Source organism: Protomyctophum bolini (assembly GCF_963924005.1).
Source record: "Protomyctophum bolini genome assembly, chromosome: 23".
Taxonomy (NCBI): Eukaryota; Metazoa; Chordata; class Actinopteri; order Myctophiformes; family Myctophidae; genus Protomyctophum; species Protomyctophum bolini.
In genome coordinates, this window is record NC_137884.1 from 9,601,043 (window position 1) to 9,614,974 (window position 13,932).

At 40.8% G+C, this 13,932-nt stretch overlaps 1 protein-coding gene across 1 annotated transcript in view; it reads right to left on the bottom strand.

The window, feature by feature from the left end:
* Window positions 1–768: 768 nt before the first annotated feature.
* The window catches only part of LOC308310636 (uncharacterized protein), a gene marked incomplete at both ends in the record, with an annotated part of 35,285 nt that continues 22,121 nt past the window's right edge, over window positions 769–13,932 (bottom strand). Inside the window, 11 exons of the mRNA XM_080757016.1 lie at window positions 769–1,290; window positions 1,607–1,849; window positions 3,488–3,620; window positions 3,749–4,020; window positions 5,008–5,110; window positions 5,759–5,766; window positions 7,273–7,375; window positions 8,024–8,031; window positions 8,892–8,994; window positions 9,640–9,647; window positions 10,066–10,168. Coding sequence (XP_080613142.1) covers window positions 769–1,290; window positions 1,607–1,849; window positions 3,488–3,620; window positions 3,749–4,020; window positions 5,008–5,110; window positions 5,759–5,766; window positions 7,273–7,375; window positions 8,024–8,031; window positions 8,892–8,994; window positions 9,640–9,647; window positions 10,066–10,168 — 1,606 coding nt within the window. The remainder of the gene's footprint in view (window positions 1,291–1,606; window positions 1,850–3,487; window positions 3,621–3,748; window positions 4,021–5,007; window positions 5,111–5,758; window positions 5,767–7,272; window positions 7,376–8,023; window positions 8,032–8,891; window positions 8,995–9,639; window positions 9,648–10,065; window positions 10,169–13,932) is intronic.

Sequence of the window (13,932 nt, forward strand, 5' to 3'; positions counted from 1 at the left end):
CATGTGAGCTTTATCCTCTAATTCATGGGCCTGGATTTTTTTTTCTAAATAAAAAAAAACATGGGCTATAACCCATCGTTTTTTTCATTTTTTTCAAATCCTCAAAAATGATGAAAAACGGCGTGGCATAGTATGCCGTACGATATGGGCTATAGCCCACGGTCCAAAATGATGACCAAACTACTCCAGAAAATGATGATAGTAAGTGAGAGCATACAACAAGATTGTTTCATTTGTGGGAAGGGCAGTAAAGTACCAGAACATCTGAACAGCCATGACTTGTACAGGTGAGGTAAGTCTCATACCTGTTTGTGTATGACAAATATCATAAATGCTGTTTTAAGCTCAAGCTCAGCTATTTTTCAATACCTAAAGTATAACATAATGCTAAAAACACCAAAAGGGGTTCCTGCCCAGAATGGGTTAAGCACACTTAAGTAATTGACCAAAAAAAAAAAGAAATGAAAGTGAGGACACTAAAATATATGCCGATATGACAACTTAAATATACAGTGAAATTATTGACATGTAATATTTTTAGCCAATCCTATCAACAGCTACAATGTACATTCTGTCTCAACACAAACTAAATGCCATTAACAATGAATAGAGAATTTACGTCATGTGTCTGAGCATGTATGTCGGTGGCCACCCTTGGCCAATAAGGGACCACCATTCTTGATGATGTACGATGATTAGAGCGCCCCTCACTTGACATGGGTGTGATTTTATGATCTACATATCAGCCTCTGTCTCAATCAGCATGTCTCAATTCATCACTGTTGACCAGTTCACCAGAGGTCCATATTGATAGTTGCTGAGTAAGCAGGCCACAGTCCACAGAGAGTTAATGCTTCCCATCAAGGAAACAGGGATGTCAGACTGGAAGAGCTTGCACAGTTTAATTCTTCCGATTATTCTCTCAACATGGACTCGAAGGTGTGCAATCTCCTGGGTTTTATTAACATCTCCTGCTGGCATCTGGCTCTGTTTTGAGAGGAAGGGTGGGCGATACAGTTGACCTGGGATACAGTCAACAATCAAAAATCCCTTGTCTGCCATCACAGCCATATCCTTTGTCAGCAGGTCTTGGAGGCCTGACTGCTTAAACAGCTCTTTGTCACTGATGGAGCCAGCATACAGGTCTGAGATGAAGGTGACTGCTCCATGAGGTGCCATGCCAATCAGGCCCTTCAGGGTGGAATGTGACTTGTAGGATGAGAACATCTCACTCTGAAGAGACAAGCTTTCTGGCTGTTGGCATCTCAGCTCTGTGCAGTCGATAATCACCTACAAAATGAAGTAACATCATAAATGATTTTTCTAGGTCAAAGTGATGCAGGGAAAACAGTTCTCAGGTTTTAACAATGTCTGGAGAGATACATTGATCTGCCCATGCTCACACAACATTAAGACTACGCTGCCCTTCCCAATGTATGAATGAATTAATCACTGTAAGCGCTTTGAGTAGGCACGTAGTGCATAGAAAAGCGCTATAAAAATGCAATTCATTATTATTATTATTACTGACAGCTACTGACCACCCTATGTGCGCTGTGGACCCCCTTTCCATCTAGTCTAGACTAATGCAAGTGATTGCGTTTACCTGTGTATCAGCGTATTTGCTCTCCCTGAACTCCCTCGGCAACACAGCCTGAACTTCCTCTTGGGACATCCAAATTTTCAGTGAGCCCAGCAGAAAGTACAGGTAATATGTCCACGTTGTTATGATCCGGCTGACCGTTGATGGGTGGATCCCGAAACGATCTGCCAGGTCAACTTCTGTGGACCCCAACGCCAGGTACATGAGGAAAAGGAAGAATTCATCCCACGGAAGCAGAGCATGTCTCTGAAAGAGAATGTACAAAACATAGACAATTATGTCTAGTGTGTTTTACACACTACACATACAACACACTACGTCTGGTTGGTACTCCACAGTCCCCTCTGGTAGTTGCGCTTGTTGCTCTGTCACCACTGTCCCTTCGACCTATGAACTGTTTCAGTGGTGCAAGTCCATTTATGATCTTAAAAATGAGACAAGCATCTGCAAAATGTTTAAATCTGTCAAAATTAAGTAACTTTTGAACTATAGCAATGGTGGTAACGTTTGGGCTTTTGGTCAAGTGTTCTTGATGTCTGTTAGTACAGTGATTTTAAAGTTGTCTGATTTGTCTGCGACCAGGCTGTGAAACAGTAGGTTATGTGTGAGACAATCATAGCATGCATGAAGAGTTTATCTGCATCTGTTGTTAGATATGGTCTTATGTGTCTGAAATTAGATACATTGAATTTGATTTTATTGGCTAAATGTTTAACATGTTTTTTAAATGTAAATTACTAGTGTAATTCCTAGATATTTAAATTCTGATACAACCTGAATACTACTACCCTCGATGACAATGTCAGGGTCAATGCTTCCTGATAGTCAGTGTGGCATTCATATCTTCATTTTAATTATGACATCACATCAATTAATATTTCCAACATATTTTGGTTGTCAATATATTTTCTTTCACATCAGGATGCAAGGATCATTAGATTCAGACCAATAACCCACCTACTGTATCTCTCAGACTCCCTCCCCATTCAGAGTTCTGAGTTTGAATGAATGTAGAATTATGTGCAGAATGTCATTTGCATAGATATGTGAGAGTACTACAAATTATTTTATTTTTAAAAGATCCTCTCTCCCTCTCACACACTTATGCCAGTGTTCCCCTCCCCTGTGCCAATGTTGGCCCCAGTGCTAGGTTGGCTACCCCTCTGGTATAGCGATTATACAGTAACGATTAGCACAGTTGTGACGGCGGACGCCGTCACTATACCTAATGCAGATGCTAACCCAATTCTATGTATAATGTATAATGTAAATAAGGACACAAATTGTAACAAATGCATTTATTGAAGTTAAGGGGGGACACTGAGTCGGTGATTCTCTGAAGTGGTGGATCTCCTCATACACCTACAAATGAGCAGAGATAAGGCACATTAGTTGAGGAATAAATAGGACAGCATATACTTTCTAATTGACCAGTATCAGGAGAAGACTTGTAAAGAAGGAATGTAAATCTCTGTCTAAACTTACCTCTGTTTATTCTCATCCTCCTCTCAGGGTGGTGTTCGGGCAAATGAGTTCCCTCTGGGTATAGGCACCCCTCTTATAGTTCCGGGAGGGACCAAGTGGGAAATGGAGCAGGGGGGATTGGGATGGACTATGAGGAATGTAATCCTGTATGTGTTGTATATATCATGTTTACCCATGGGGAATGGTATGGGCTAACCAGGGAATGGACTGCACCATAAAAAGCAGTCAGTTGTATTGAACTCAAGAGATGACAGGTTGTGATGCATAATACTGTCAAAGTGATGAAAAAATAAAGCCTTATTGAAGGTGCCCCTGGACTGGTCTCCATTCATTTGTTGCCTTGGCCGCTCGACACGCTCACAACAGTACAAAATATTAAAACAGCCTGAGTAAACTTACCGAGTAAGTACATGGAATAAATATTTCTTCATTCCTCTGCTGGGCTCTCCGTGCCCGGGTGACTCGGATCATGTTGGCTGTGGATGGTTCAATCAGTTCCCAAAACACCACCAGGTGCTCATAGGTAGCAAATCTTGGACAAATTAGGATTGTCATTGTTTATAACCATGAGCAAGGTTACTTTCATGTAATGACATTTACATAAATAAATTTACACAATAAATAAATGAAATTGGTATGCTTTATGCAAGTTATTCTCACCTTGTGAAGTGTCTAGTCTGTGAGTCTGAGCCTTCAAATCGATGTAGTCCAAACCTACATTTCAGTGACAAGTCCTCCACTTGCTTCTTCAGTTGAGTGATTACATCCTTCATGTCATCCCTCTCACTCAATGCGAGGTCAACAGCGGCAGGTTCAGGGGGTGTGCAGTAGTCGTGGTCACAAGTCGTGGTCACTTCCATGACAGTTCCAGCAGCAGCTGCTGCACCATCCATCGCCATCTGATCTGGGCAGTTAGTAGGTCTTTCTCTCCTCTGCCAAACACTAACACGTTGATGGACTTCATATTTATTCCACTCAAACAACACAGGCAAGGCCCCCTTTCTAATGCGATGAAGTCCACCTGGAGTCTCTATCACGTCTTCTTTCATGAAGTGCCTACTGAGGACATGTTTCCACATTGACAGACACCACCACTCCCACTCTCAAAAAACATGGGCTATAACCCATCGTTTTTGTCATTTCGTCATTTTTTTCAAATCCTCAAAAATGATGAAAAACGGCGCGCTATAGTATGCCGTACGATATGGGCTATAGCCCATGGTCCAAAATGATGAGAAACGAGGATAACTTTTTTTTTCAAAATTTCAAAAAACATGGGCTATAACCCATCGTTTTTGTCATTTCGTCATTTTTTTCAAATCTTCAAAAATGATGAAAAACTGCGCGCTATAGTATGCCGTACGATATGGGCTATAGCCCACGGTCCAAAATGATGAGAAACGAGGCTAACTTTTTTTTTCAAAATTTCAAAAAACATGGGCTATAACCCATCGTTTTTGTCATTTCGTCATTTTTTTCAAATCCTCAAAAATGATGAAAAACTGCGCGCTATAGTATGCCGTATGATATGGGCTATAGCCCACGGTCCAAAATGATGAGAAACGAGGCTAACTTTTTTTTTCAAAATTTCAAAAAACATGGGCTATAACCCATCGTTTTTGTCATTTCGTCATTTTTTTCAAATCCTCAAAAATGATGAAAAACTGCGCGCTATAGTATGTCGTATGATATGGGCTATAGCCCACGGTCCAAAATGATGAGAAAAACGAGGCTAACTTTTTTTTTCAAAATTTCAAAAAACATGGGCTATAACCCATCGTTTTTGTCATTTCGTCATTTTTTTCAAATCCTAAAAAATGATGAAAAACGGCGCGCTATAGTATAGCAGACGGCTGACAAATCCGATTTGCTTGTCAGAGCCTTAGGACCATCTGTCCACACTGTTATGCCCCCCTCACCTGGTCCTTGGTGAGTTTGACCTCCATGGCCTGGCACTCTGCGTTGACCACACTCCTCACCTCCCTGGGACTCAGTGGGTCCAGGTGCAGGGTGGGCCACAACCTGGGCAGGCACACACACACAACCATTTACAATTAAAGACGGATTTATACTTTGTCTTATGGCGGTATCGCGCATCTAAAATCGCCGTTCAATAACCTCACAACACGCACAAGTTGTGAGCTTGTAGATTAGCCATTGTGAGCATGTGATACCGACATGCAACGGAGCATTAATTGACTAACTACGCGCCCACTAATGGCACGCATATACCATACACGTCCCGTACTTTATTACATGAAAACAGTGCTTTTTTCCACAGATGAAGAATAAATAAAGGCTCGTCTGTTGTTGTTTTTTTCCGAACCCAGCGCTTTGTTGAAGTTAACAATTACAAAAGTAAAGACTGCAACTCAAGGGGCTTATCCTTTAGTGAAATTTTTTAATACATTTCAAAATGAAATAAAAGCAATAACACAGCATACCTGCTCTGCTGTACGGTGAAATATAGTCACTGTAGGGTCAACATATCTCACAGTATAGTACCCGCTCTTGTACTGTACGTTATTGCTTGTTCAGAAAGGTATTTAGATATGGAAGCATTGGAACAGATAACAGGATACACATGCTGGATGCGATTGCACGTAGCTTCATTGACAACAACTGAATATTTGATGATAGATACGTGGTCTATTTTCTGATGTGTCTCACCTCCAGGCCTGAGGACATGTTTCCACATTGACAGACACCACCACTCCCACTCTCAAAAAACATGGGCTATAACCCATCGTTTTTGTCATTTCGTAATTTTTTTCAAATCCTCAAAAATGATGAAAAACGGCGCGCTATAGTATGCCGTACGATATGGGCTATAGCCCACGGTCCAAAATGATGAGAAACGAGGCTAACTTTTTTTTTCAAAATTTCAAAAAACATGGGCTATAACCCATCGTTTTTGTCATTTCGTCATTTTTTTCAAATCCTAAAAAATGATGAAAAACGGCGCGCTATAGTATGCCGTACGATATGGGCTATAGCCCACGGTCCAAAATGATGAGAAACGAGGCTAACTTTTTTTTTCAAAATTTCAAAAAACATGGGCTATAACCCATCGTTTTTTTCATTTCGTAATTTTTTTCAAATCCTCAAAAATGATGAAAAACTGCGCGCTATAGTATGCCGTACGATATGGGCTATAGCCCACGGTCCAAAATGATGAGAAACGAGGCTAACTTTTTTTTTCAAAATTTCAAAAAACATGGGCTATAACCCATCGTTTTTGTCATTTCGTCATTTTTTTCAAATCCTCAAAAATGATGAAAAACGGCGCGCTATAGTATGCCGTACGATATGGGCTATATCCCATGGTCCAAAATGATGAGAAACGAGGATAACTTTTTTTTTCAAAATTTCAAAAAACATGGGCTATAACCCATCGTTTTTGTCATTTCGTCATTTTTTTCAAATCCTCAAAAATGATGAAAAACTGCGCGCTATAGTATGCCGTACGATATGGGCTATAGCCCACGGTCCAAAATGATGAGAAACGAGGATAACTTTTTTTTTCAAAATTTCAAAAAACATGGGCTATAACCCATCGTTTTTGTCATTTCGTCATTTTTTTCAAATCTTCAAAAATGATGAAAAACTGCGCGCTATAGTATGCCGTACGATATGGGCTATAGCCCACGGTCCAAAATGATGAGAAACGAGGCTAACTTTTTTTTTCAAAATTTCAAAAAACATGGGCTATAACCCATCGTTTTTTTCATTTCGTCATTTTTTTCAAATCCTCAAAAATGATGAAAAACTGCGCGCTATAGTATGCCGTACGATATGGGCTATAGCCCACGGTCCAAAATGATGAGAAACGAGGCTAACTTTTTTTTTCAAAATTTCAAAAAACATGGGCTATAACCCATCGTTTTTGTCATTTCGTCATTTTTTTCAAATCTTCAAAAATGATGAAAAACTGCGCGCTATAGTATGCCGTACGATATGGGCTATAGCCCACGGTCCAAAATGATGAGAAACGAGGCTAACTTTTTTTTTCAAAATTTCAAAAAACATGGGCTATAACCCATCGTTTTTGTCATTTCGTCATTTTTTTCAAATCCTCAAAAATGATGAAAAACGGCGCGCTATAGTATAGCAGACGGCTGACAAATCCGATTTGCTTGTCAGAGCCTTAGGACCATCTGTCCACACTGTTATGCCCCCCTCACCTGGTCCTTGGTGAGTTTGACCTCCATGGCCTGGCACTCTGCGTTGACCACACTCCTCACCTCCCTGGGACTCAGTGGGTCCAGCTGCAGGGTGGGCCACAACCTGGGCAGGCACACACACACAACCATTTACAATTAAAGACGGATTTATACTTTGTCTTATGGCGGTATCGCGCATCTAAAATCGCCGTTCAATAACCTCACAACACGCACAAGTTGTGAGCTTGTAGATTAGCCATTGTGAGCATGTGATACCGACATGCAACGGAGCATTAATTGACTAACTACGCGCCCACTAATGGCACGCATATACCATACACGTCCCGTACTTTATTACATGAAAGCAGTGCTTTTTTCCACAGATGAAGAATAAATAAAGGCTCGTCTGTTGTTGTTTTTTTCCGAACCCAGTGCTTTGTTGAAGTTAACAATTACAAAAGTAAAGACTGCAACTCAAGGGGCTTATCCTTTAGTGAAATTTTTTAATACATTTCAAAATGAAATAAAAGCAATAACACAGCATACCTGCTCTGCTGTACGGTGAAATATAGTCACTGTAGGGTCAACATATCTCACAGTATAGTACCCGCTCTTGTACTGTACGTTATTGCTTGTTCAGAAAGGTATTTAGATATGGAAGCATTGGAACAGATAACAGGATACACATGCTGGATGCGATTGCACGTAGCTTCATTGACAACAACTGAATATTTGATGATAGATACGTGGTCTATTTTCTGATGTGTCTCACCTCCAGGCCTGAGGACATGTTTCCACATTGACAGACACCACCACTCCCACTCTCAAAAAACATGGGCTATAACCCATCGTTTTTGTCATTTCGTCATTTTTTTCAAATCCTCAAAAATGATGAAAAACGGCGCGCTATAGTATGCCGTACGATATGGGCTATAGCCCACGGTCCAAAATGATGAGAAACGAGGCTAACTTTTTTTTTCAAAATTTCAAAAAACATGGGCTATAACCCATCGTTTTTGTCATTTCGTCATTTTTTTCAAATCCTAAAAAATGATGAAAAACGGCGCGCTATAGTATGCCGTACGATATGGGCTATAGCCCACGGTCCAAAATGATGAGAAACGAGGCTAACTTTTTTTTTCAAAATTTCAAAAAACATGGGCTATAACCCATCGTTTTTGTCATTTCGTCATTTTTTTCAAATCCTCAAAAATGATGAAAAACGGCGCGCTATAGTATGCCGTACGATATGGGCTATAGCCCATGGTCCAAAATGATGAGAAACGAGGATAACTTTTTTTTTCAAAATTTCAAAAAACATGGGCTATAACCCATCGTTTTTGTCATTTCGTCATTTTTTTCAAATCCTCAAAAATGATGAAAAACTGCGCGCTATAGTATGCCGTATGATATGGGCTATAGCCCACGGTCCAAAATGATGAGAAAAACGAGGCTAACTTTTTTTTTCAAAATTTCAAAAAACATGGGCTATAACCCATCGTTTTTGTCATTTCGTCATTTTTTTCAAATCCTAAAAAATGATGAAAAACGGCGCGCTATAGTATAGCAGACGGCTGACAAATCCGATTTGCTTGTCAGAGCCTTAGGACCATCTGTCCACACTGTTATGCCCCCCTCACCTGGTCCTTGGTGAGTTTGACCTCCATGGCCTGGCACTCTGCGTTGACCACACTCCTCACCTCCCTGGGACTCAGTGGGTCCAGGTGCAGGGTGGGCCACAACCTGGGCAGGCACACACACACAACCATTTACAATTAAAGACGGATTTATACTTTGTCTTATGGCGGTATCGCGCATCTAAAATCGCCGTTCAATAACCTCACAACACGCACAAGTTGTGAGCTTGTAGATTAGCCATTGTGAGCATGTGATACCGACATGCAACGGAGCATTAATTGACTAACTACGCGCCCACTAATGGCACGCATATACCATACACGTCCCGTACTTTATTACATGAAAGCAGTGCTTTTTTCCACAGATGAAGAATAAATAAAGGCTCGTCTGTTGTTTTTTTCCGAACCCAGCGCTTTGTTGAAGTTAACATTTACAAAAGTAAAGACTGCAACTCAAGGGGCTTATCCTTTAGTGAAATTTTTTAATACATTTCAAAATGAAATAAAAGCAATAACACAGCATACCTGCTCTGCTGTACGGTGAAATATAGTCACTGTAGGGTCAACATATCTCACAGTATAGTACCCGCTCTTGTACTGTACGTTATTGCTTGTTCAGAAAGGTATTTAGATATGGAAGCATTGGAACAGATAACAGGATACACATGCTGGATGCGATTGCACGTAGCTTCATTGACAACAACTGAATATTTGATGATAGATACGTGGTCTATTTTCTGATGTGTCTCACCTCCAGGCCTGAGGACATGTTTCCACATTGACAGACACCACCACTCCCACTCTCAAAAAACATGGGCTATAACCCATCGTTTTTGTCATTTCGTCATTTTTTTCAAATCCTCACAAATGATGAAAAACGGCGCGCTATAGTATGCCGTACGATATGGGCTATAGCCCATGGTCCAAAATGATGAGAAACGAGGATAACTTTTTTTTTCAAAATTTCAAAAAACATGGGCTATAACCCATCGTTTTTGTCATTTCGTCATTTTTTTCAAATCTTCAAAAATGATGAAAAACTGCGCGCTATAGTATGCCGTACGATATGGGCTAGATACTGGTGATACTTCGACGGGGCGACAGCAGACGGCTGACAAATCCGATTTGCTTGTCAGAGCCTTAGGACCATCTGTCCACACTGTTATGCCCCCCTCACCTGGTCCTTGGTGAGTTTGACCTCCATGGCCTGGCACTCTGCGTTGACCACACTCCTCACCTCCCTGGGACTCAGTGGGTCCAGCTGCAGGGTGGGCCACAACCTGGGCAGGCACACACACACAACCATTTACAATTAAAGACGGATTTATACTTTGTCTTATGGCGGTATCGCGCATCTAAAATCGCCGTTCAATAACCTCACAACACACACAAGTTGTGAGCTTGTAGATTAGCCATTGTGAGCATGTGATACCGACATGCAACGGAGCATTAATTGACTAACTACGCGCCCACTAATGGCACGCATATACCATACACGTCCCGTACTTTATTACATGAAAGCAGTGCTTTTTTCCACAGATGAAGAATAAATAAAGGCTCGTCTGTTGTTGTTTTTTTCCGAACCCAGCGCTTTGTTGAAGTTAACAATTACAAAAGTAAAGACTGCAACTCAAGGGGCTTATCCTTTAGTGAAATGTTTTAATACATTTCAAAATGAAATAAAAGCAATAACACAGCATACCTGCTCTGCTGTACGGTGAAATATAGTCACTGTAGGGTCAACATATCTCACAGTATAGTACCCGCTCTTGTACTGTACGTTATTGCTTGTTCAGAAAGGTATTTAGATATGGAAGCATTGGAACAGATAACAGGATACACATGCTGGATGCGATTGCACGTAGCTTCATTGACAACAACTGAATATTTGATGATAGATACGTGGTCTATTTTCTGATGTGTCTCACCTCCAGGCCTGACTGCACACGTAGCACCGAGGAGTGACGGTGAAATTGTCTCTTCTAATGTTAACAATCCATTTAGCCCTTACTTCAGCATCTTCTGGGAAACGGTGAAAACTCAATGTTGTAAACCGAGCTGATGCAGTGCAAAGAGGCACTGAGCAATGCTCGGTAGAGCCCACTGCCCTCCTCATCAACTTCACCGTGGTTTTCTTCATGTTAAAACTTAACTACCGGTAACTAACTAACTGACAAAACAAACGATGAAAACGAACGGTACGTACATTAACAACATAAACACAGACTTGGACAAAAAAAAGTACAACAAAAACGAACAATTTAGCTTAGTTAACAGTATCGGAATAAAGCTATGATTATACTGAAGGAATTCTCCATCTGTTTTGCATAGACGCGGAAGTAAAGCGGAAGCCCCGGCCTGTGTACTTGGCTAGACTCCGCCCCTTACTAGACTTTGTGCAAGAGGAGAATAACCCATCGTTTTTTTCATTTTTTTAAAATCCTCAAAAATGATGAAAAACGGCGTGCCATAGTATGCCGTACGATATGGGCTATAGCCCACGGTCCAAAATGATGAGAAACGAGAATAACTTTTTTTTTCAAAATTTCAAAAAACATGGGCTATAACCCATCGTTTTTTTCATTTTTTCATTTTTTTCAAATCCTCAAAAATGATGAAAAACGGCGTGCCATAGTATGCCGTACGATATGGGCTATAGCCCACGGTCCAAAATGATGAGAAACGAGGCTAACTTTTTTTTTCAAAATTTAAAAAAAACATGGGCTATAACCCATCGTTTTTTTCCTTTTTTTCAAATCCTCAAAAATGATGAAAAACGGCGTGCCATAGTATGCCGTACGATATGGGCTATAGCCCACGGTCCAAAATGATGAGAAACGAGGCTAACTTTTTTTTCAAAATTTCAAAAAACAATCTATAGCCCAATTACCCCACAGGCCCAAACCAATCAGGACATAAGGGTGGTGTGATCAATTACCCCACAGGCCCAAACCAATCAGGACATAAGGGTGGTGTGATCAATTACCCCACAGGCCCAAACCAATCAGGACATAAGGGTGGTGTGATCAATTACCCCACAGGCCCAAACCAATCAGGACATAAGGGTGGTGTGGTCAATTACCCCACAGGCCCAAACCAATCAGGACATAAGGGTGGTGTGATCAATTACCCCACAGGCCCAAACCAATCGCAACATACTCAAACTGTGTGCCCCGTTTGTTCTTCCCAAGGCAGTTTTCATATTTTCAGTCCAGCTTTTCCTCGTGGAAAAGTGGCGATATTTTACTTAACGCAGGTTTTCTGCCTGGACTTTCAAATTAATATGAAACTAGAGGACAATATCTGATTCCAAGTCTTAGGAATTCATTACTGGGTGATTACACACGCAGTGCTACAAGTTTAAATGCCGACGTGGTCAGTCTGCATGGAAAGGACCCATCATGGCTGTGTATTTGGAAAACATGAAATCTATATAAGATCACAGACATTCTACGGCAAGTACATTTTTAATGCACTTGTCCAGAAAGATGTATCACTTGTCCCGGTCCCGGACAACAGGACAAGCCTTAATGTCAAGCCCTGGCGTATATATCAAAGGATTAACTTGAAATCAAATGAAGCAGGTCCGGATCCGATATATATTTTATAGGACACGTTTATGCCATATCACAGTAGTACAATATCCCAAATCCTAGACAATATCCAGTCTAATATCATGATATGGATATAATATTGATACTAGGGATGACATGTCCCGATCACGTTTTTTTGGCTCCTGATCCGATTCCGGTGATTTGAAAATGACGTGATCGGCCCCAATTTCCAATCACCCGATCCGATCAGGACAACCCTACTAATAACTGTTTCTGTACTCCTATCAGGACAACCCTACTAATAACTGTTTCTGTACTCCTATCAGGACAACCCTACTAATAACTGTTTCTGTACTCCTATCAGGACAACCCTACTAATAACTGTTTCTGTACTCCTATCAGGACAACCCTACTAATAACTGTTTCTGTACTCCTATCAGGACAACCCTACTAATAACTGTTTCTGTACTCCTATCAGGACAACCCTACTAATAACTGTTTCTGTACCGATCAGGACAACCCTACTAATAACTGTTTCTGTACTCCTATCAGGACAACCCTACTAATAACTGTTTCTGTACCGATCAGGACAACCCTACTAATAACTGTCTCTGTACCGATCAGGACAACCCTACTAATAACTGTCTCTGTACCGATCAGGACAACCCTACTAATAACTGTTTCTGTACTCCTATCAGGACAACCCTACTAATAACTGTTTCTGTACTCCTATCAGGACAACCCTACTAATAACTGTTTCTGTACTCCTATCAGGACAACCCTACTAATAACTGTTTCTGTACTCCTATCAGGACAACCCTACTAATAACTGTTTCTGTACTCCTATCAGGACAACCCTACTAATAACTGTTTCTGTACTCCGATCAGGACAACCCTACTAATAACTGTTTCTGTACTCCGATCAGGACAACCCTACTAATAACTGTTTCTGTACTCCTATCAGGACAACCCTACTAATAACTGTTTCTGTACTCCTATCAGGACAACCCTACTAATAACTGTTTCTGTACTCCTATCAGGACAACCCTACTAATAACTGTTTCTGTACTCCGATCAGGACAACCCTACTAATAACTGTTTCTGTACTCCTATCAGGACAACCCTACTAATAACTGTTTCTGTACTCCTATCAGGACAACCCTACTAATAACTGTTTCTGTACTCCTATCAGGACAACCCTACTAATAACTGTTTCTGTACTCCTATCAGGACAACCCTACTAATAACTGTTTCTGTACTCCTATCAGGACAACCCTACTAATAACTGTTTCTGTACTCCTATCAGGACAACCCTACTAATAACTGTTTCTGTACTCCTATCAGGACAACCCTACTAATAACTGTTTCTGTACTCCGATCAGGACAACCCTACTAATAACTGTTTCTGTACTCCTATCAGGACAACCCTACTAATAACTGTTTCTGTACTCCTATCAGGACAACCCTACTAATAACTGTTTCTGTACTCC